General features: G+C 36.2%; 1 protein-coding gene, 1 long non-coding RNA gene and 1 other non-coding gene across 3 annotated transcripts; 1 reads left to right on the top strand and 2 right to left on the bottom strand.

Moving 5' to 3' along the window:
* Positions 1–9,307: 9,307 nt before the first annotated feature.
* Positions 9,308–10,505, bottom strand: LOC145581289 (uncharacterized). The gene is made up of 2 exons (XM_081638320.1): positions 9,560–10,505; positions 9,308–9,477 (listed from the first exon to the last, which is right to left on the bottom strand). The coding sequence occupies exons 1-2, from the start codon at positions 10,503–10,505 to the stop codon at positions 9,308–9,310; spliced, it is 1,116 nt and encodes a 371-aa protein (XP_081494446.1).
* Positions 10,506–17,721: 7,216 nt separating this feature from the next.
* Positions 17,722–17,793, top strand: TRNAD-GUC (transfer RNA aspartic acid (anticodon GUC)). Its single transcript has one exon. It is a non-coding gene; the product is annotated as a tRNA-Asp (tRNA).
* A 1,933-nt stretch (positions 17,794–19,726) lies between these two features.
* On the bottom strand, positions 19,727–20,944 carry LOC145582353 (uncharacterized). Its single transcript, XR_014099862.1, has 2 exons — positions 20,619–20,944; positions 19,727–20,244 (listed from the first exon to the last, which is right to left on the bottom strand). It is a non-coding gene; the product is annotated as an uncharacterized LOC145582353 (long non-coding RNA).
* Positions 20,945–22,485: the final 1,541 nt, after the last annotated feature.

Genomic DNA, 22,485 nt, shown 5'->3' with positions numbered 1-22,485 from the left:
ATAACGCAGATTGACTATCACAATAAAGGTGCATCCCATTCTCATGTCGAACACCTAAGTCACCAAGTAGTCGCTTCAACCACTTTAATTCACAAGTCGTTGCATTTATACAACGATATTCTGCTTCCGATGAAGAAAGAGCTACAGTAGGCTGCTTCTTGGTTTTCCATGACACTGGAGACAAACCAAGTATCACAAACCAACCACTCAAGGACCGTCTGGAGAGAGGACAACCTGCCCAATCTGAATCACACCAACCTTCCAATTGTAAAGCACTACCAGATCTCAATAAAATTCCCTGTCCCGGACTCTTCTTTAAATATCTAACAACTCGAAGAGCTGCTTCCCAATGATCAATCCTGGGATTTTGCATAAACTGTGATAAAATGTGTACAGAATATGCTAAATCGGGTCTCGTAACAGACAAATAAATCAATCGACCTATGAGGCGACGATATTTCGCAATATCATGAAAATACTCTCCCTGAGATAGTGCTAACTTGTGATTTTGTTCCATAAAGGAACTCTGCAGGCTTAGCATCAAGTAAACCTGCTTCAGTAATAATATCCAGTGTATACTTCCTCTGGCAAATAAAAATTCCCTGTTTGTTCCGGGCTACCTCTAGCCCCAAAAAATATTTCAACACTCCAAGATCTTTCATCTTGAAACAATCTCCCATATATGATTTAAAACTGAGCATAGCATTTTTATCGTTGCCTGCAACAATTAAATCATCGACGTATACTAACACATTAAGCTGCATTTTACCCTTTGTTAGAGTAAACAAAGAATAATCATAATATGACTGTTTAAAGCCATAAGTTTTCAAAGCTGTAGCAAGCTTTGCAAACCAGCATCGAGGAGCTTGTTTAAGCCCGTACAACGATTTCTGCATCCTGCAAACTTTGTCAGAATTATCTTTCTCAAAACCAGGGGGAATTTTCATATATACCTCTTCTTCCAAATCACCATGAAGAAATGCATTATGAACGTCCATTTGATGAACTTCCCAATTTTTCACTGCCGCTACTGCAAGAAAGGTTCGAACAGTCACCATTTTTGCTACCGGAGCAAATGTCTCATTGTAGTATATTCCTTCAACCTGATGATTGCCAAAGATGACTAATCTCGCTTTTAATCTCTGCAAATTCCCATGCTCATCATACTTTTCTTTATAAACCCACTTGCTTCCAAGTGCCTTTTTACCCGGTGGTAGTTTCTCTGACACCCAAGTACCCTGCTCTTCTAGAGTCTGGATCTCATCCGCCATTGCTTTCCTCCAACCCTCGTGCTTCATGGCCTCCCTGAAACTTTTGGGTTCATTTCCACCTGTGATAGCAGCAATATATGTTCTATGTTTCACAGAAAACCGGTGAGAATCAATAAAATGTGTTATAGGGTAAACAGTACCTGAGGAAGGCGATGTCACAGGTGAACGTTGAGAAGATACAGATGGACTACTATTTCGGATCGTATGTGTCACAAAGTCACCGAACTTTACGGAAGGAATTTTTGTTCTCTTGCCTTTACCCAAGGCCTCATCATCGTTTTGTTGAACACCCATTGCTGCCTCTGTACTGTGCTCTCGCTGCCCAGCTTGCTCCTGTGTTTGGGTGCTGGAAGGTGACGTAACCTGCTGCCCATGCTGAACAACAGACGCATGGGAGTCAGCAGGCTGGTCTGCGTGCCTGGTAGACTCTCTCGCAACCTGGTTGTGGGGTGTGTCTTCATGCCGCAGGCTGGCTGCGTTGTGGCCTGCTGCCCCTTCACCCATATCATCAAATCCCACGCCCCTCACATCCCTCTCATCATTCTCCAAAGAACACTCATCATCACTCACTCCATCATCAACACAAGGCATAGAACATGTCACGGATTTCTTAGTCACAGTAGATGTAATAAATGGAAATTCATCCTCATGAAAAATCACATCCCTCGAAACAAATATTTCCCGGGTCTCCAAGTCATACACCTTCTACCCCTTTTTCCCGAAAGGATATCCGATGAACACACATTTTCTACTACGACTTGCAAACTTGTCACTCTTACTTCTTTGATTGTGAGCATAGCATAAACACCCAAAAACCCGAATATACTCATATGAGGGTTGTTTGTCAAATAAAATGTCACAAGGGGTTTTATAATCAAGTAAACGAGATGGGGTTCGATTAATCAAATGACAAGCGGTTTGGACACACTCCCCCCAAAATTTGAGAGGTAAATTGGCTTGAAATCTCAAAGCTCTAGCAACAGTTAAGATGTGTTGATGCTTTCGCTCAACACGGCCATTTTGTTAAGGTGTTCCGACACATGAGGTCTCAACGTATATGCCATTTTCAAAAAAATAATTCTTCAAAGAGTTAAACTCCGTACCATTGTCACTACGAACCACTTTGATATCTTGATTAAATTGACGTTTCACAATAGCAACAAAATTAAGAAACATATATTCAACTTTCGTTTTATTTCTTAATAAATAAGTCCATACCCCTCGAGAATAATCATCTACTATAGTTAAGAAATAATGAGCACCACAACTCGAAGGTGTCTTGTAAGGCCCCCATAAATCTATGTGAACAAGTTCAAAAATTCGACTAGCTTTATTTTGACTCAAAGGGAAACTACTCCGATGTTGTTTTGCTCGAGGACATACATCACATGATTTAAATTTATTGCTACTACGACTCACAAAAGGAAGTTGTTGAAGAACCTTTCCCGAAGGATGCCCCATACGTTGATGCCACAACTCTGTTGATTGATCCCCATCTATCTTCAAAGCCTTCACCATAGGAACACCCCGAAAATAGTATAGTCCATCTACTCGCTCACCCGCTCCAATCACCTTCCTCGTCGCTAGGTCCTGTATAACACAAAGTTTATTAGTAAATTGCATGACGCAATTTGATTCATCACATAATTGAGTTGTCGAAATTAAGTTGCAATTCAATTGAGGGACATAAAGAACATTGTTAATAGTCAATCCCCCTTGCAATAGGACCGATCCAATTTTGGAAGCATTGGCATAATTCCCATCCGGCAATCCCACCGGATAATGGCTCACATTCGTCACATTTCTCAAAAGAGAAAGATCACAAGTCACATGGTTTGAGGCACCAGTGTCAATAATCCAACCCAAATCGTGCTTACTGGGAAGCTTGGACTGAATAGAGTTTAAATAATCAAGTAGTTGCTTTATTTGAGCCGACGTGACCCCTACAAGGGCAGCCCCATCTGCGGTGGTGACAGCAGCTCCTTGTAGAGGCCGAGAAGCAGGCTGTCCGCCTATGTTGTTAGCTCGAGCGGGAGAAGCAACGCCCCCCTTACCCATGCCTCGACCCTTTTCACGTCCACCCCACTCGGGATATCCTGGACACTGAAAACAAGTGGCCATATCATGGCCCTGACGGTGGCAGTGAGTACAAAATAAATCCCTAACCATCACGCAACTTCTCATGATAAACACACAATTCGTCACACAAGAAATTTAATAAAAATAGAGTTTATGAACCCTCACAAACTCACAAAAAAACGTGGAACTGATCAAATTCCTACAAATTGAGTTTGTATTCCCACAAATTCAATCACAACTCCCACTAATTAAAAGTGTGAACTCTCACAATTATAAAAAATTGGCACCCAAATATGATCCCACAAACTGAAGAATGCCGCAAATAATATGCAGAATGATCCGAAACACAGTTTCGATCCAATTAAAAAAATAAATTTATGTGAACTCTCACACTCTCACGATGACACGAAATTATGTAAATTACGTGTAATCAAATCGTCGGAAAAATTTTTTGGGTCAAACCTAAGCTCTTGATACCATTTCAAAATATAATGAATAATTCTCTGTAATTCTCATTAATCACAATGGCCACATACAATATGTATATATTAGGTATACTTGGAGGGCAAGACCAAATAACCTAAAATAGCTCACAATATACTCCAGGATATATTATCACAATATTTACAATTATCTTGTTTCCTAAAATATATCCCAATAGTAATAAAGGGGATATGCGCGGACAGGGCCGTCCCAATCATTTTGGAGGCCCTGTTCTAAACTTAGAAATTGGGCCCTAAATTTTTATTTTTTTACGAAATTATCATATAACAACATTTTAAACGAAATTCAAAAGCGCAAACTACTTTATTTAAATTGTAAATAATATGATTATTATCAAATTACAAACTCAAATCTCAAATTATTAAAAATGCAAAAAGGATTGAAACAACCTGGTAAATAAAAATTTAAAAAAATCTGCAACTTTAATTGTCGATTTGCCGGCTTCCCCCAACCCACTTCGCCACTCACTAAATCAGTTCGACAACTCCATGGCATGCATCTTCTTGACTTCTTGTTAACCACTTAGCTTATGCCCAATTTATTATTATTACTAATTTATTATGAATCTTAATTTAATTTTTTTAATTCTGAAATATAATTTGAGTATGATAACAAAGGTTATTGAAGAAAATAGGAGATTGAAAAGAAATTTGTAGGGGTAAAAAATTTAAATACTTGATAAACGAAAATTAAGGGTTTAATTGTACAAAACATGAAATCAATTTTTCCTTGAAAGCAATTCAAGATTTGAGAAAATATTCTTCGTGCCCGTTGAAATTGATAGAAGACAAAGCGTTAAATATGGAAATTAAATAATTTGGGGGTTGTTAAATATCGCCCTCGATTATCTAACTAACGCCCGCAAAATATAGTAAAATTACAAACTTACCCTTTTTTATCAAAAAAAATTACCCCCTCAAACAAAAATTACCTTCACTCCTTATTCACTCTCTAAACAACAACCACCACCACCACCACCTCTTCATACTACCCACCACTACCACCACATCCACCTCCACCACCACATCCACCTCCACCACCACCACACCGGCGGAGCAGTAGGTCGCCGATCTACACAGCGGTAATGCCGAGGAAGGACAAAGGGAAGTCGGTCGCCGGCGGAGAAGAGGTTTGTTTTTTTTTCTAGAATTGCAGGAAACGCCCAGATTTTTCGCACGTCCTAGGCTGAAACGCCTAGTTCGTGTGAACAACCGTGTGGTTGTACGAAAAATCTGGGCGGTTGAGGTGAAACGCCCAGATTTTTCGTACAACCATACAGTTGTTCGCACGAACTAGGCGTTTCAGCCTAGGACGTGCGAAAAATCTAGGCGTTTTCCTGGGTTTTTTTTTAAATTCGTTTTTTTTTTTGGTATAGGGTTTTAATTGCTTGGCTTTCAATTTTCGTTGTTGTTTATTATTATTATTAAGAACTGATTGGAAATTGAAAATTAAATAATCAACTAAAGTTCAAGATTTTTGAATTAAAATGATGTTACCCAAATAATCACTAGAGTATTAAGATCCCGTAATTATGGAGATCAATTTATGTACGGAATGGTCCCGTAATCTTATTTTTTTATTTTTGAGTTGAAAATTTTATGATTTAGTATTTGGTTGAAAGTTTGGATATTTAGTTGTTATTGAGTAGAAATATTATTTGTTGGATTTTGTTATAATTAATTGGTTGATATGTGTACTAGTTTATTATTTAGAAAATTAAATTTATGATTTAGTATTTGGTTGAAAGTTTGGATATTTAGTTGTTATTAAGTAGAAATATTATTTGTTGGATTTTGTTATAATTAATTGGTTGATATGTGTACTAGTTTAGAAAATTAAATTTATGATTTAGTATTTGGTTGAAAGTTTAGATATTTAGTTGTTAATTATTAGAAATATTGTTTGTTTGGTTGATTTTTTTATAATTAATTGGTGTTGTTAGATTTGAATTTTATGAAATGTTTGTTTGGTTGATTTTGTTATAATTAATTGGTTAATTATTAATTATTGGAAATATTGTTTGGTTGATTATTAATTATTAGAAATATTGTTTTTTTGGTTGATTTTGTTATAATTAATTGGTGTTGTTAGATTTGAATTTTATGAAATGTTTATTTGGTTGATTTTGTTATAATTATTAATTATTAGAAATATTGTTTGGTTGATTATTAATTATTAGAAATATTGTTTGTTTGGTTGATTTTGTTATAATTAATTGGTTAATTATTAATTATTAGAAATATTGTTTGGTTGATTATTAATTATTAGAAATATTGTTTTTTTGGTTGGTTTTGTTATAATTAATTGGTGTTGTTAGATTTGAATTTTATGAAATGTTTGTCTGGTTGATTTTGTTATAATTATTAATTATTAGAAATATTGTTTGGTTGATTATTAATTATTAGAAATATTGTTTGTTTGGTTGATTTTGTTATAATTAATTGGTGTTGTTAGATTTGAATTTTATGAAATGTTTGTTTGGTTGATTTTTTTATAATTGTTAATTATTAGAAATATTGTTTGGTTGATTTTGTTATAATTGTTAATTATTAGAAATATTGTTTGGTTGATTTTGTTATAATTAATTGGTGTTGTTAGACTTGAATTTTATGAAATGTTGATTTAGTATTTGGTTGAAATGTTTGTTTGGTCGAGCTTGTTTGTTTTATATTAATGCCATTTTAAACTCATTAGATAAAAAGCACAAGTATTAATGCCATTTTATTCTAAATTTAGAATGTAGTCGAGGGTTCTGGTCCACGGCATGCTAGATCAAGCGGCATTAATGCGTCGATTAGGAGAGATAGGGGGCCGGGGATTAGTATACGGGAAGGTAGTTCTTTACCAGAGCGCGACAGAGAAGTGGAGAGTTGTGGGACTTATTTGGATGAGCAGGAGGGAGCCGGTCCTAATCCTTTGTTGAGGACTACTAGCTCGGTTTCGGGTTCGGGTTCGAGATACGATGATGATGGAACTGAGGACGATGATGCTAATGCTGATGCTGATGCTGAGGAGCAGCCGACTGTCGTGACGAGAGGTCTTGATGGGAGATTTACGAGTTCACGACCACCTCGATCTGTAGCACCTTGGCTTGTTCAGGGGCCGATGGAGGGTGGACCCGAGGTTGGGACTGTTATTCCTAGTTTTGGGGCCCATGTTGCTCGATATATTTGGGATGGGGAAGATCGACGGTTTTTGCGGTGTCATACTAGAGCAACTGTGTGTAGATCGTTGATTGAATGGATAGAGGAATTTACGGCAGACATTGCTACGCGGATACGCCAGACAGGGTTGTCGCACCTGCCGAGCATTATGCACGACCACCTTGATTTTCCGCTGATTTTTGCTTTTGTGGAGAGTTGGCAGCCAGACACAAACATATTCCACCTACCTTTTGGTGAGATGACCATCATGTTGCACGACGTACACCACCTACTTGGTATTCGGGTTGATGGGGATATGGTTGCCGATGACCTCTCTAATGACCAGTATAGGACATTTGCAGCTGAGTTGTTACAGTTGACTACGGAGGAGCTACAGGTCAGGACTCAGAGTGCCATCTACAGGAACGATGGCGTCCATACTGACCAGATTATTACTAGGTGTCGTAGTGCAGAGCAACTAGAGGCGACTCAGGTCATTGGTTACATGTGGAACCTATTGGGTAACATGCTCTTTACTGACAAGAGCGGTTCTCGTACCCACCCTTCTTTTCTCACTGAGTTGTTTGTGGAGCATAACCTGGAGAGGTTGACGAGATACTCCTGGGGTTCAGCCACAGTAGCGTACTTGTATCGTCAGCTCGGGCATGCCACCCGAAATGGATGTGATTCTATCGCGGGTTGTCTAACTCTTCTACAGGCTTGGATATACAAGTACTTTTCATGTTTTCGGCCTCACCAGGGTGTGTTGACGCGAGACGTTCCATATGCACGTGCAGGGTTATAGGATGTTGGTATGGCGAGGAAGCATCAACAACGTCTCGTGTCCTTTCGTACTCGACTTGACCAGCTGGGTGACCATGAGGTATAAATAGATACGTAATACTATTTGTTTTACAGTTCTTTTATTTACAGTTGATTTACACTTGTATTAATTTGTAGGTATGCTGGTTGCCGTACGGAGCTTTTCCTGCATTGCAGGTGCCTAGGACTGCGTTTACCAGATGTATTCGCTATCGAGGCATCATAGAGCCATATATGCCCGGTCGAGTTGTTCGATAGTTGGGGTTTATACAGGATATTCCCGGTGACATGATTAGGCCCGATGATGCTCAGAGACTAGTTAGTGTTAAGTCTTATAGGGTCAGTTTTTCAGCTCAGATGACTACTCGCATGTGGGATAGATTTGTTCCCGGTGCTGCGTTCAATCTTCTACTTGGTGGATATACTAGAGTTCCACCTGGAGGACATACTTGTGCACCTGACTACCTATCATGGTTTAGGAGAGTTAGCCATCCTATCGTCACTCCTAATGTTGAGGATGATCACGGTCTTCCTGAGAGGACCAACGTTGATTATGTAAGTTCTTTGTTAGTTGTTTTTTATTTATTTTTTTTTTCCTATAATTACTATTAATACAATTATAATTGTTTGTGCAGTGGGTAGGACGATTCATGGTTACAGCACAACGATCACTTAGTGAGTACCCTACGCTATCGAGAGACACCAGAGCAATGTTGGAACAAGTGATTGATGATTGGAATGCAATAAGTGGACTTGGAGATTAGTTGTCATATGTATTTTAGCTTGGACTTTGTTGTTTTATCTATGTTTTGGATGTTGTTAGTGGACATTTAAGTTTTACACATTTGTTGGAAATTATCATGTTCACATTTATGTATGAGTTTTTTATTTTCTAATTATGTAGTACTTGCTTAATATATTTTGAAAAGAATTGCTTAAAATAAATTAAAAAAATAACCATGTTTATTAATAAAATTATAAGAAAGTTTAATCAAAATCCACGAAAATACTCAACAGTACTTAAGAGTTGATTAATGTCTGCCACAGTTGAAGCCTTCTCTCGTACCTTGTCTCCCACCCATCTACACTTGCCTGACGAGCGTTAAACCACATTGGTGAAATTGGAGGTAGTGGGTGGTCACAATCCATATGCAACCGAATGAAATGCGATCCACCAACAGTTCCAATCACAAACTCACCAGAAGGCCTATCTAAGCGTCCACGATTGTTCAACGGAAAAATAGTAGTAGATGGATAGTAGCATAACGGTCTATTTCCTACTCCATAACAAATCACCACCACATTCCATATTGTGGCAATAGCAAAAAAATCCCGTTGTTCTACCATCCAGTGCTCCTCTCCACACGCATCACCGTCCCATCTGATCCGGTCTACCTCCCTTTGCAGTCCTGAACCAACCCCTTGGCCCCATATGTCGTAGTAAATCATGCTATACAGCCAAGGGTGAGAACCAACCTCATTTGCCATTTAATGTCGAACCAATCGCCACTCCTCCTGATTTCCGTACAATAAATCTGCTACGCAAAGAAATCCGCAGTTCCCATCTCCAATAACGTCCTTAACACCTACGACATAAGGCCAAATGATGTTGGGAATAGCGTAGCTATATCTGCATTGTCGCATGTCGAACCTGGTACCTACAAAATCAAAAACATAATATGACATATAGTTAAATTAAAATATATGATGTATAAAAATATTATTTAAATCGATAATCACCTGTATTAAATGGGGGTGGCCTACTTCTAGATCGATTCTCTCGCCCACTACGTTGAACATGCTCGAAAAACGAAGGATCCCGCCTATTACGATTCTTGGGTGGTCGTCCCCTTACACGGGGGTTGACTCTAGGCTCCTGAAGGTCATCGTAGTTAGGATCCATCTCACCCTCAATAACTCGTGACACGTGCCTAAGCATCACAGGATCGCTGGCACTAACCTGATTAACAAGGTTGCGGAAATGAGCCCGATCCTCATCATTTTCATCAACTATATTAGGAATGTCGACACCATCTCCAATGACAAGGGTCCTCCAATATGGATGAATGTCCTTCGAATACAACCCCTTCCCTGCAGCAATCGAGTCGTATATTTGGCACGCACAAGGTAAGCCATGGGTAGTACGTAGAGCACACCCACAGCGTCGATGGATATCCGTACTCAACCCTCGCATCTTGTTTGACTCACCGAGAAGAATAGATAGACAATAGTGGGATACCTTTCCATTCAACTGATGCAAAGGCTTATGCTTGTACTTCTGACCATGACTTGTTCTATATGCCTCCAATCCATTACAAATGGCTATGATCTTGTTCTCAATCGAGCAGTGCACCTGAGCCCAAACCGTGTCTAAAGAACCTGTTGAACTGTCAATCCAACACTTCAATGCTGAATGCTGGCTCTCAACCCTACAGTTGTTAACATTGCCGAAGTGTAGTACCTGTTTTGTCCAAAACAATACAAACTTCTCCTTGTGTATGAGCCAAGTGTCCACAACATATTCAATCACTTTCGGCCATCGACTCCACTTGGTTTTCAACACTACAAGTTCTCTGTTATATGCCTCTTCAGATGTAGCATTAATCACAAGCCTCCACCTCCCATTTTTGAACTTGGCACGAATTTCCTTTTTTTTCAAACATGGAAGTAACCTTCGCCTCAACATCTTTGTTAATATGCCACACACACAACATGTGTCTTGTCTTTGGAAACACGCTCTTCAACGCTGCACAAAGGCCAAGCTCCCTATCTGTCAGTAGTACCGACGGCTCTCTATGATGACCGATCAACAACCTCAAGCACTGAAGCACCCACCGATAACTTTCTTGGGACTCTGACCTCATGAATACGTATGCAACAAGAAATTTATGATTAGTCGGTGTAACCCCAACAATCTCAAAGAATGGCATGCCTTATCGGTTCGTCTTGTAAGTGGAATCCATATCTTTTACGTACGGGTATGAGCGTAGCAAATTTGTCATGATCGGGTGTGCCATGAAAGCATGTTGCAACACATTGTTGGAATCAGTAAAAACCCAAGTGAGGTAATTGCTCTGTCTAGCCAAATGAAGCACCTGGTGAACTACTTCTTTTCCCTCGAATTGCTCCATTCTTATTTTACTTTTGCAGTTGTAGACATGCCTGATGTTTGGACGGTCTCCGGGAAACTTTTTTACAAGAGTTCTCATGATATGTCGAGGCAGCACCTGTGCCTGAGTCATGTCACGCACTACCTGCTTAGCAGCAATACTAAGACCGCTAATTTATCGATGTCCCTCAGGATAAACAACCAAAGAATGATTGTGAGTGCCGTTCAAGCAACTAAGTTTCCAGCCATTTACTACTCTGACATACTCAACCTTGAGTTTAAAAGGACAACTGTTTGCCTTGCTTTTGGTGTCTTTGTGTATCGCATTCATCATGTCTCTTATCATGCCCTTTTTTCCACGATCACAACTCACATATCGATACGGTCGACCACTTCGATCGGTCTTGTAAGAAGCCTTCACTAACATAAATCCGAGCGGTCGACAAACATTTTGTGCCCATAGAACAGCATCCTCAAAACTCGAAAACACTTCGTCTGTAAAAAAATGTCCGCTATAGTCCACACCATCACCATCCTCGGACTCAGAATCCTATATAAATATTAATAAAAGTTAAGAACCAACAAACACGACTAATAATAATAACAATTCTAACAACACGCTAATTATAAAATACTTAATATATTCAATAATATAAATAATGATTTAAACCCAATAATCATTCTAATAACAATATTATAATATAAATTTAATAACAATAATAATTTCGACCATGTAAAATCCAATAACAATCAACGTATACGTGAAATCATAAAAAAAATCGAAACCCAAAAAACAACTTTTTTAGCAGGTAATTGTTATGAGAGACATGTTTATAATTTACAACTGCATAGTTTTTATATGGTATAGTAAAGTTGAAGATGTATATGTAGAACTAGATAAAGTTGAGTTTATATGGTTTAGATTGTTGAGCATTATGAACACTCTTATGTAATGTAAGCACTCTTGTAATGTAAAAGTTGAAATATTATATGGTTTATGGTATCTACCCAAAAAAATATGTATTAAATAGTTGTATTGTGGCAATGATAGTCTCCAAATGTTGATAGTTAGTCGCAAAAATTTAGCAACTGCAGATTTGTTTTAGAGACTGAATAGTTAGTTGCAAAATAATTAGTCTCAGTAATCTCTAATCCGTTGCAAAAAAAAAAAAAAAAAAAAAAAAAAAAAAAAAAAAAAATCTCTGTAGTCGCAAAAGTTTGGTCTTGTAGTCGCTAATCCGTTACAAAATTAATTAATCTCCGTAGTCGCTAAAGTTTGGTCTCATAGTCGCAAAAGTTTGGTTTAGTAGTCGTTATTCCGTCACAAAATATTGGTGTCCATAGTCTTAAAACATTGGTCTCCGTAGTCGCTAATCTGTCACAAATATATTGCGATGGATAATGATTTAGTTGCTAAAATTTTAAAGTTAGTCGCTAAATGGTAGTTGCAAAGTTGTTGCAAATCCGTCGCTAAATTTGCGACTATCCAAAAATTAGTCGCAAAAATAGATTTGCGACGAGGTCTTTAACGACTAAACAAAGTATCGTCGCAAATCCATTTTTGTGACGGATTTGCGACTACTTTGGCCGTCGCTAATTCGCCTTTTTCTTATAGTGAAAGACTTGGCTTGCTACCAGAACAACTAGAGGTGGAAAGGAATTTGGTTCAACAAGCTGTTGATTATCTCAACACTTTATTAATTTCAACTAGTGAAGGCAATGAAGAGGATGAAGGCATGCAGGTTGATGCAAACTGAACACATCTCAGACACATAAAGAAAGTAACAGTGAGGCTGCCACACATAACCAATAAAGAGCATTGAAGCAAATGGTAAAATAGTAGGTTGTCTTTTGTGCTTTTGGTTTTACCATTGTTTGACACTAATTGGTTATGTGTATTTTGTTAAAGTCCAGGCCATATATTGTAAGGTAGTCTTAGCTAGCTTCTTTTGAACATGTAAAACCTTTTGAACAAGTTAATGATATCAATCATGGACTCATGGTTGTTTTATGTACAAGTGATGATTACATTATGTTTGCCATTGTGATACACAAACACACACAAATATAAATCCATCAGAGGGTGTTTCTTTATCACATTAATTGCATAATTGGTTCCCTCAACAACAACTTACAACTTACAGTTGAAGTTGTTGGAGCAATTCCAACTTATCAATTTTGTTATGTCAAATGAGTCCCTTCATTATTTGGATTTTTCACACACAAACACACTACATTAAGGGACTCATAGATCAGGTAGGACCACACAGCTCATGAAGGGACTCATGAAGGGAGACACATATATAGGAAACAATATTGTTCTCTCTTAGCATAGTCATTGAGAACAAAACAAAAGGGACTCCAACAATAAGGGACTGAACTGCAGGAACATCTAATAACATTAACAAAAGGCTACAAGTTCATCATCATTCATCATATCACAAATCCTAAAGCCATTGACAATAATGAACAATCTTAAGCCACAAAGGAACAACCACAACCCACAAAAGAAGTAGAACCCAGATATGAACAACCAGAAACCCAGTAGCCACAAATATTTCAACCCAACACATGATTTTTCAGCCAAAAATTATCATCAATAACCACCATTTAACAACAATGGGTAGAATTTTCCAATAATATATAGCACTGATCGAATATAGCAACCAAATTCTCCAACAAATGCCCAGCACTCAGAATTTATCAATTTTAGACATCAATTTTAGACATAAGTTATCATAAATAGCCAACAAATTCCAAACATGAGCCAACAAATTCCCAACAGCAGCCAACAAATTATCCAAAATTAGGCAAAATATCCAACGGTTACCAATAATTACCACCAACAAACCACAATCTAGTAATCATTAGCCATAAATTACCAATAATAGGCAACAAATACTACCAATAAGCCAAACCATAACAACTAGAGGTTAATTATCACAACCAACATTCAAATCAGGGACTCAAAGTAATAAAACACAATTAATTCAACCATGTAAAGGTCAGAAAATAATCAAATTTAGCCAAGAAATTCACAACAGCAGCCCACAAATTCACAACAGTAACCCACAAATCATCAAGAAAATGTAGGACTTAATAACAACAGGAAGAATTAATCAACACTAGCCATGAATTACAAACAACAACCAACAATGACCACCAATAATCCAGATATCACAACCATCAAATAGATCTAGAACTAAACACTAATTGGAAGCAATTAATTTAAACAATGAAGGGTCAGAAATGCATTACGCTGTGGCATTAGTTAGAGCCATAGTTGGAAGGGTTGTAGTCCCCCCCAACATCAACATCGTCGTCCCCAAAGGTGCCAGATCACTTCATTTTCTTGCCGGAAACAGCACCGTCGGCCTTTTCAGGGATGAAGTTCTTACCTCCAGCCTCCTCTTAAAGGGACTCGGAATGTTCAACCGTAACAGGGGACTCAGCACCTTCGTTCTTCACAACATGAACAACAGTACCTTTTTCAGTCGAACCCTCATTGTTGTTGCCCAGATCTTCCACATTCGAGCCCTCACCTTCCTCATCAGAAGCTAAAGGAGCAAGCTTTGCACCACCACCGAACTTTCGTTTCCTATCCATGTATATTTGCGTTCGAACCAACTTCATTTTCCCAATATGACGCTGACATTTGTAGGTCAAAGTAACATCATTATTTGGTTTCTTCTCTTTTGGGGGACTCATTTTTGGTAAATTTTCAAAGGATAAAGTAAATCTGAACTCAAAGAAGGTGGAGGAACAGGTGAAATTAGGGTTTGGAGAAAGAGGAGAGAGAGAGAGTGAGGTAAACCAGATTAGAAGAGGAGAAGAGAGAAAGTGTAGAAATTTGGAACGTTCCCCAGATTTAAAGGCTTCAACAGCCATATTAATGGTTATGGTTGAAGTAGCATTGATGAGGGTAGGTGAGGAGATGAGTGCAGATCTGATGAATTGATGAAAATAGGGGTTTAGATCTTTAATTTTGGTGGGAGTCATTAGATTAGATGTGTAATTAAGAGAGATAATTAATTAGAGTAAGAAAGTAAGTTAGGTGATAATCAGTTTTTAATAAGGGTAGAATGGTCATTTTGTCAGCCAAAAAGTTACCAAAAAAGGAAAAAAAATTGTTGCAAATAATAATTAGCACCCATTTTGGGTAAATGTTGCAAATAACTGTTAATGGAGGTAGTATGATGATTCACATTATTTACGAAGTAATTATTGGTTTAGGAGATTAAGCAACTACAACATACGATGAAGACTCTTGAATACAACCATGGTCCTTATACACATTAGCCAACTAAGTTAATTGACATTTTAATTGTTAAATTAATCACAAAGTTTGTATTTCTGTATTTCTCATCTTAATATCACGGCTACATTACATCAATATATAGACATAGAATACTTAGGGGGCAAGCCCTAATATTCTCTAATGATAAACTTCCTAAGATACACCACAATCTTTCACAATAATATATTTACAATATCTTACAATATTTGATATTATCCCAATATCCCCACTCAAGTTGGAGCATACGGATCTCAAATGCCGAACTTGTGAAGTAAGTAATCAAATTTAACCTTTCCTAAGGCCTTGGTGAAAATGGCAGCCAGCTGAACTGTTGTAGACACATAGGAAGGTTTAATGGTGCCATCGGTAATTGCATCTCTCACAAAGTGACAATCAGCCTCTATATGTTTTGTTCGTTCATGAAAAATTGGATTATGCGCAATATACAACGCCGATTGACTATCACAGTATAGGTACATGCCATTCTCATGTCGCACACCTAAGTCTCTCAAAAGTTGTTTTAGCCACTTCAACTCACAAGTCATAGCAGACATTGATCTATATTCTGCTTCAGACGAACTTTTAGTCACCGTAGGTTGCTTTTTAGTCTTCCATGACACATGAGATAGACCAAGCAACACAAACTAACTTGTTAGGGATCACCGAGTTAATGGACAACTCGCCCAATCTGAATCACACCAACCCTCCAATTGTAGAGCACTATCAGATCTCAACAAGATGCCTTGACCCGGACTCTTCTTTAAATATCTCACAACCCGCAAAGTAGCATTCCAATGCTCAATTCTCGAACTCTGCAAGAATTGGGATAAAATATGCACAGAGTAGACCAAATCCGGCCTAGTAACAGTCAAGTAAATTAGTCGTCCGATAAGACGTCTATACGTCTCCACATCTTGTAAAATATCACCATTCGCCAGAGTTAGCCTGGGGTGTTGCTCCATGGAAAATCTGTGGGTTTTGCATCAAGTAGCCCTATTTCTGTAATAATATCCAAGGCATATTTCCATTGACACATGAAAATCCTTGCTTGTTTCGGGCTACCTCTAGCCCTAAAAAATATTTTAGTACTCCCAAATCTTTCATTTTAAAGCATTTGCCTAGATATGCTTTAAACTGAATCATAGCCAACTTATCATTCCCTACAATAATCAAATCATCAACATACACAAGGACATTCAACTGTAGCGCTCCCTTTGTTAAAGTAAACAACGAATAATCAGAGTACGACTGTTTAAAGCCATAGCAGATGTTAGTTTTGCAAACCAACAACAGGGAGCCTGTTTCAAACCATACAACAATTTCTTCATCCTGCAAACTTTATCAGAGTTGTTTTTATCAAAACCAGGGGGAATTTTCTTGTATACCTCTTGCTATTTGCGGTTGCCCATTTAGTTTTTTCTACTAGTGCACCTTGGTTGTCTTGCCGCCATCACCTCCTGTCATTGTGTTTCTCACAAAATCTCACACACCTTTCACTCGTAAATTATGAAAACAACGGGTGAAAAAAAAAATTGGATCAAACCTAAACTCTTGATACCATGTTAAATTAATCACAAAGTTTGTATTTCTGTATTTCTCATCTCATTATCACAGCCACATTACATCAATATATAGACATAAAATACTTGAGGGGCAAGCCCTAATATTCTCTAAAGATAAACTTCCTACGATACACCACAATCTTTCATAATAATATCTTTACAATATCTCACAATATTTGATAGTATCCCAATATTAATAATCATATTTTGTGCAAAAGTTATTGGCTAGCCAAAGTAAAATAGACCATTATGTGGGAGCGAGAATCAAACATAAAATTCTAGCTAGTTTAACATTATAAAGCAGTTACCCTATTTAAGTTACGGATATAGTTTAGGGTTAAGGTAAGGGCGTCTAGATGAATGGAAGGGTTCATCTAATCTAGCTTCGTAGGTCATTTTTTTTATTAGGACTCATTATATTCACTTTAATTATCTCTCAAATGATAGATTTTCATAAATTTGCACTTCCACATTTTCACTTTTTTTTTTCTTTTCTTTTTATGATCAACCAAACAAAAAAATCCCCTATTTCCAAAAACACATAATTTGTCAATGGTCCCCTATTATTTTTTTTCTTTTTTTTTTGTGCCTTTTTTTTAACCAAACAATACTTAAAACAACAATCCCATTGATTGATTGCTACTTTTCTAAATTATTGTTCACCAGTCTTGCTATGAAATATTAAAAAAATTTAATGAGTTTCAATGATTATTAGTCTATTATTGATTTAATGACTATTTATAGAAATATAAAAATAATGTTAGAGCCCACTGGCCCCACACAATACTTAAAGATGCCTGTTGGCGAGGCCAAGGCCAAGGCCAAACAAAATCAAAAATTTGATCACCTGATTAAGAAAAAAAAAAAAGAGAAAAAAGGGAGTTTTCGGCAAAGATAAGAAATAAATACCTGTAAATGACAATTTACCAACACAGTCGTTGTAGTATAGTGGTAAGTATTCCCGCCTGTCACGCGGGTGACCCGGGTTCGATCCCCGGCAACGGCGTTTTTTTTTTTTTTTTTAAAATATATTATATTATTATTTTCGAATGAGTCTCTCTGGTTTTGCCAACTTGCAACAAATTACTCATAAACTTACAAGTTTTAAACTGGAGATTTCGGGTTATCAGGTTATGTTTATGGAGTATAATCCTACTCATAAACTTACAAGTTTTAAACTGGAGATTTGGGGTTATCAGGTTATGTTTATGGAGTATAATCCTGAATTTATTTGTATCATATCCAGGGGCGTAGCCAGGATTTTAAATTTACGGGGGCCAACTGATCAAAAAAATTTGAAACCAAAAATATACTTCAAAAACCAATATTCTAATTCCACTTAATACTAACTAACATTAAAAATAATTCTATTTTAATTGTACCCTACGAAGTTTCAAACTAGTGAAATCATCAATGAAAGAGTCTAACTAGTATTTTTTTGCAAGCACCTTTTCAATGTACACTACCAATTGCCATTATCATTTTTTTTTTATTTTTTTATTTTATTTTTAGGTAAGGAGAAAGACCCTGACCGAACCTCAACCCTCACGATTTTTTGGTCCGGTATTTGCGGGTCATACACTTTGAGAGTGAGGGGGAAGGGTTGCCATTATGAATTGATTTGCTCAATTTCACATACAACATTATTATCAATTAATTTATCATTTATCATTATTGTTGTTAAACCTTATAAGATTATAATCAATTATTCAATTATGTATAGAATTACTCAAAAATAAATTAGTAGTATAAGCAATTGAGCATTATTAAAGACCCAAAAAAAGAGTCAAAGTTATTAATCAAACAAATTCCTCACAAAATTTACAGAAAAAAGTCACATACATCATACCAAAACAACAATTATGAATGAAACTAGTTAAAATAAAGGAAGAATAAAAAAAACATACCTATTCAATTAAGGTGAATTTCTAGGGTTGAAATTAGAATCCTCTTGAGAATTGGTTTGAATATAGAAAATTGAATTTTGATATTGAAGAGAAATAATTGAAGAAAGGTTAACTAATTAGTGGGAGAACAAATTAAAAGAGAAATTGACAAAAGTTTAAGTAATTAGTGGTGGGAAAAATTTTAAAAAAAAGTAGAAGATGAAGTATCAAGTATTCGAACAATGAAGAGTCTCTGAGTCACATGGTTAAAAAATAAAAACACGTTTTTGCTCTTTCAAGGCTCAAACCTACATCCCTAGTGCAAAATTCCAAAGACTTACCACTAAACCAAGAGCAAACTCATGTAATATAGAGGAGTTGAATAGTATATAACACAAAAGTTTACAGGGGCCCAATTAAAAAAATAAGGGCCGCGGGATTGGGCTGGCAGGGGCCCGGCCCCTGCCAGCCCCCCTCGTAGCTCCGCCCCTGATATTATTATTCATATCGTTGTTATTGTTTTTGTCGTTGTTACTCCGTATTATTATTGTAATTTGTGCGAATATATAGATTAAGTACTTATTGTGATCCCCTTTTTTTAAACAGTTGCATATCGATATGGTTTATTTTATTTTTAGTAATAGCATATATGATTGTAAATTTGTAAATTGTAACTAATTAAAAGGTGTTAAAAGTATATACAGTATTTTTTTTCACACACATTGTGATAGTCAACTTGTTTCACATGAATCATCAATTTCGCTTTTCGTGAATGTACTAGTTGCAACTTTCTATATGACATAAAAATAAAGAGTCATACGATGATTGAGGATAAAGATTAATAGCAAGAGAGAAACCATATGCAAATACTAAAATATTGCTGTGAAACTTCTTAAAATAAAAAGTGTTACAATTAGATCAACAAAATACTTTGTACATCACGAATTCACGAGTTACACGGGTCACAACTTTCTTTAACTCTTGATCGATGAGATAATGATATGTGTTTAAAAACAGTTCTTATATCATACTAGAAAAGAACTATAACAAAGGTAAAGAAGGATGTCTCCATTCATTAAAGATAATAATACATGATAGGATCTCGAAGTAAGAGAAATTAGAAGCCAAGCTTTAATTCCATCTAAATCCAAGAGTTGCTACCGCACAAATTAAATTAGACATACATGAATTCTAAATTCTTCATCCCACCTTTGTCAAATTTATTTTAGCTAGTAGAGTGTCGTAGACTACGATCATGACAAAGGTGTAAGAGACGATAAATCCCTTAAAAACCTTTTATTCACAATAAAATATCCTCTTTATAGGATGAGGAACACAAGCACCCGAGCAACATTGCTCCGGAGGTCCGCCACCGGAGCATATACTTCCTGATGGGTAACAACCAAGCCCGTTTTCGTGTAACTTTTGCTTCAAGTTTAAAGCAATAGCTTGTTCAGCTTCTCTAAGTGATGCCAATGCTTTCACTTCGGCCTCCAAGAGCTTTTGAGTCATAATTTTTGGGGTGGTAGTAGTTGATCGAATAATTGGTTGAAACTTTGCATCTATCACAGCTGACAAAGAAAATAAAATGGACATTGTTAATATTACCTCTGTTAAATATTACGTGCAACTTCAGAATATTTTATATCTCACAAATAATACCCTAATATTATACATAACAATTAACGGAGGTAGTAATTATCTTGCAGCTTCAAAAATCTTGAAATAGCAAAATGCGATAATTAATTTTAGACAAATAAAATATATTCCTTATTAATAAGTGACTAATATTGGTCTAGTGTGTTTATATTAATGGGACAATTTTAATCAACTCTACTCCTCTACCCGCTACTCAATGTACGAATAGTTTAGAAATAAAAATAATTGACTACAAATTAATTCATTTTCATCGTCATTTATTTACAAAATAATTTAGAAAGAATACCTGATGCAGTAAGCATGAGAAATGCAAAGACAGCAAATTTGGAGTAACCCAACATATTGAATATTTTTTGAAAGAAAATGCGATTATGCTTTGATTTAGAAGTGGGATTTGCTTGCTCATACGCTTCTTGGCATTCTAATTTATACTCCGTAGTACTCCGTACTAATTTCTTTCCAGTTACCACACACACAAAAAATATTAAATAATAAAAAATAAAAAATAAAAAACAAGTGGAGTGAAGAGTAACAATTATTTGGCATATCGTGCTACGACAAATTACATCACATCACAGTACATAGTAACAAGGCATTTTTCACGTTGAACAATACCCTGTCTTTTTAAAAACTAGTTGAGGGTAAAATATTGTATGTGGATACTAGAGCATCCTTGTTTATGAAAAAACAAAAAAAAAAAAATTGTTCATGTTACTATTTACCAAAAAAAAAAAAAAAATCTCTTATATACATAAACCAAACAAATAATTTTCAACTTCCTCCTCTTACTCTTAACTAGGGGTGCTAATTGAGTTGAGCAGCTCGCGAGCAACTCGTACTCGACTCGGTCAACGCTCGGTCAAAACTTGACTCGAGTTAGCTCGACTCGAGTTAGCTCGACTCGAATTCGACTCGACTCGAGATGTTAACGAGCACGAGTTGAGCAAGTTCTAACTCGACTCGTTAAGCTCGTGAGCAACTCGATAATATAATATTAATATAGAATTTACAAACAAAGTTACTGTCTTTAAACAAATTTGACACTTATTAAGCCTTAATTTATATCATAAAAAAAGAAAGAGTAAATTTTTAATAAAATCTATATATGATAAGGAAAACAATATAAATTGAACGAAAAATAAATAAAGGCATATAATAATAGAAGGACCAAAATTTTAACGAGCAGATTGTGAGCTACTCGACTTGACTCGAAACTTTAACGAGCACGAGTCGAGCAGATTTTATTTGCTTGAAACTTTAGCGAGCACGAGTTGAGCACATGTAAAAAGTTTTCGAGTTGAGTCGAGCACCCCTCAGCTCGTGATCGACTCGCTCGATAAGCACCCCTACTCTTAACAATGAACCAAAAAATAATACTATTCATGTTACTATTCACGTATCACATTTGTTCATGCCACTATTCATCATTCCATCATTTTTTTTACATTATTTTATTCCAATAATAACACAAATAATTTTATTTGTTCATTGTTAAATATGCTCTTACGTGTAATTATTGTTATTTTTATTTTAAAAAAATTAAATGGAAATACAATGTAAAATTTGAAGCTTTAAATCGAATATTGAAATTCCGGAGAAAAAAAAATCTTAATTTATGTACAAATGGAATGAACTATTTGGTTTGTTTGTGAAGATAATAATTCTATTGTGAAAATAAAATTCAATGTTAGTAATGCTTTTATAGTTAAGGTTTAATTTTTTCAAAAGAAATGATATGCATGCAAAGTAGTTTCTGGAGGAAATGTATGCATGTATGTGAATTGTTTCCCATAAAATTAGACACATAGCCCAATACGATAAAATTGGGTTTGGATATTATGTGAGGTTGTCCTAGTGAAGTTTCGTTATGCATAGAGAAATGAAGATAAGGGGTAAGAGTGTAATTATACGTATATGTATATTCTGAATTAAGAGTAGGACCATTGGGTGATTAATACTACCATTGGATGATCAAATACTACCATTGAACATTCAATTGTACAACATATGTATGTATTGGTACTATATATGCATTCAGTGGTATTAACTACGTGTAGAAATAATATCACTAAATAGACAATGGTATTATATAAGCTTTCAGTGGTATACTTAAAAGTTGTCCCACTTACCTATCTCTCTCCTCCTTTCTCTCT

The sequence above is a fragment of the Chenopodium album genome, chromosome 15 (genome assembly GCF_948465745.1).
Source record: "Chenopodium album chromosome 15, dcCheAlbu1.1, whole genome shotgun sequence".
NCBI lineage: Eukaryota > Viridiplantae > Streptophyta > Magnoliopsida > Caryophyllales > Amaranthaceae > Chenopodium > Chenopodium album.
The sequence above is the reverse complement of the archived record's forward strand: the minus strand, read 5'-3'. Positions and strand labels throughout refer to the sequence as shown.

What these genes read in the sequence shown, in the direction of transcription:
- LOC145581289 (XM_081638320.1), bottom strand. Translation starts at nt 10,505, where the DNA reads ATGTTGAGGCGAAGGTTACTTCCATGTTTGAAAAAAAAGGAAATTCGT. An exon ending in GCCACCCCCATTTAATACAG is followed by an intron (nt 9,478 to 9,559) that starts GTGATTATCGAT and finishes TTGATTTTGTAG; the next exon opens with GTACCAGGTTCGACATGCGA.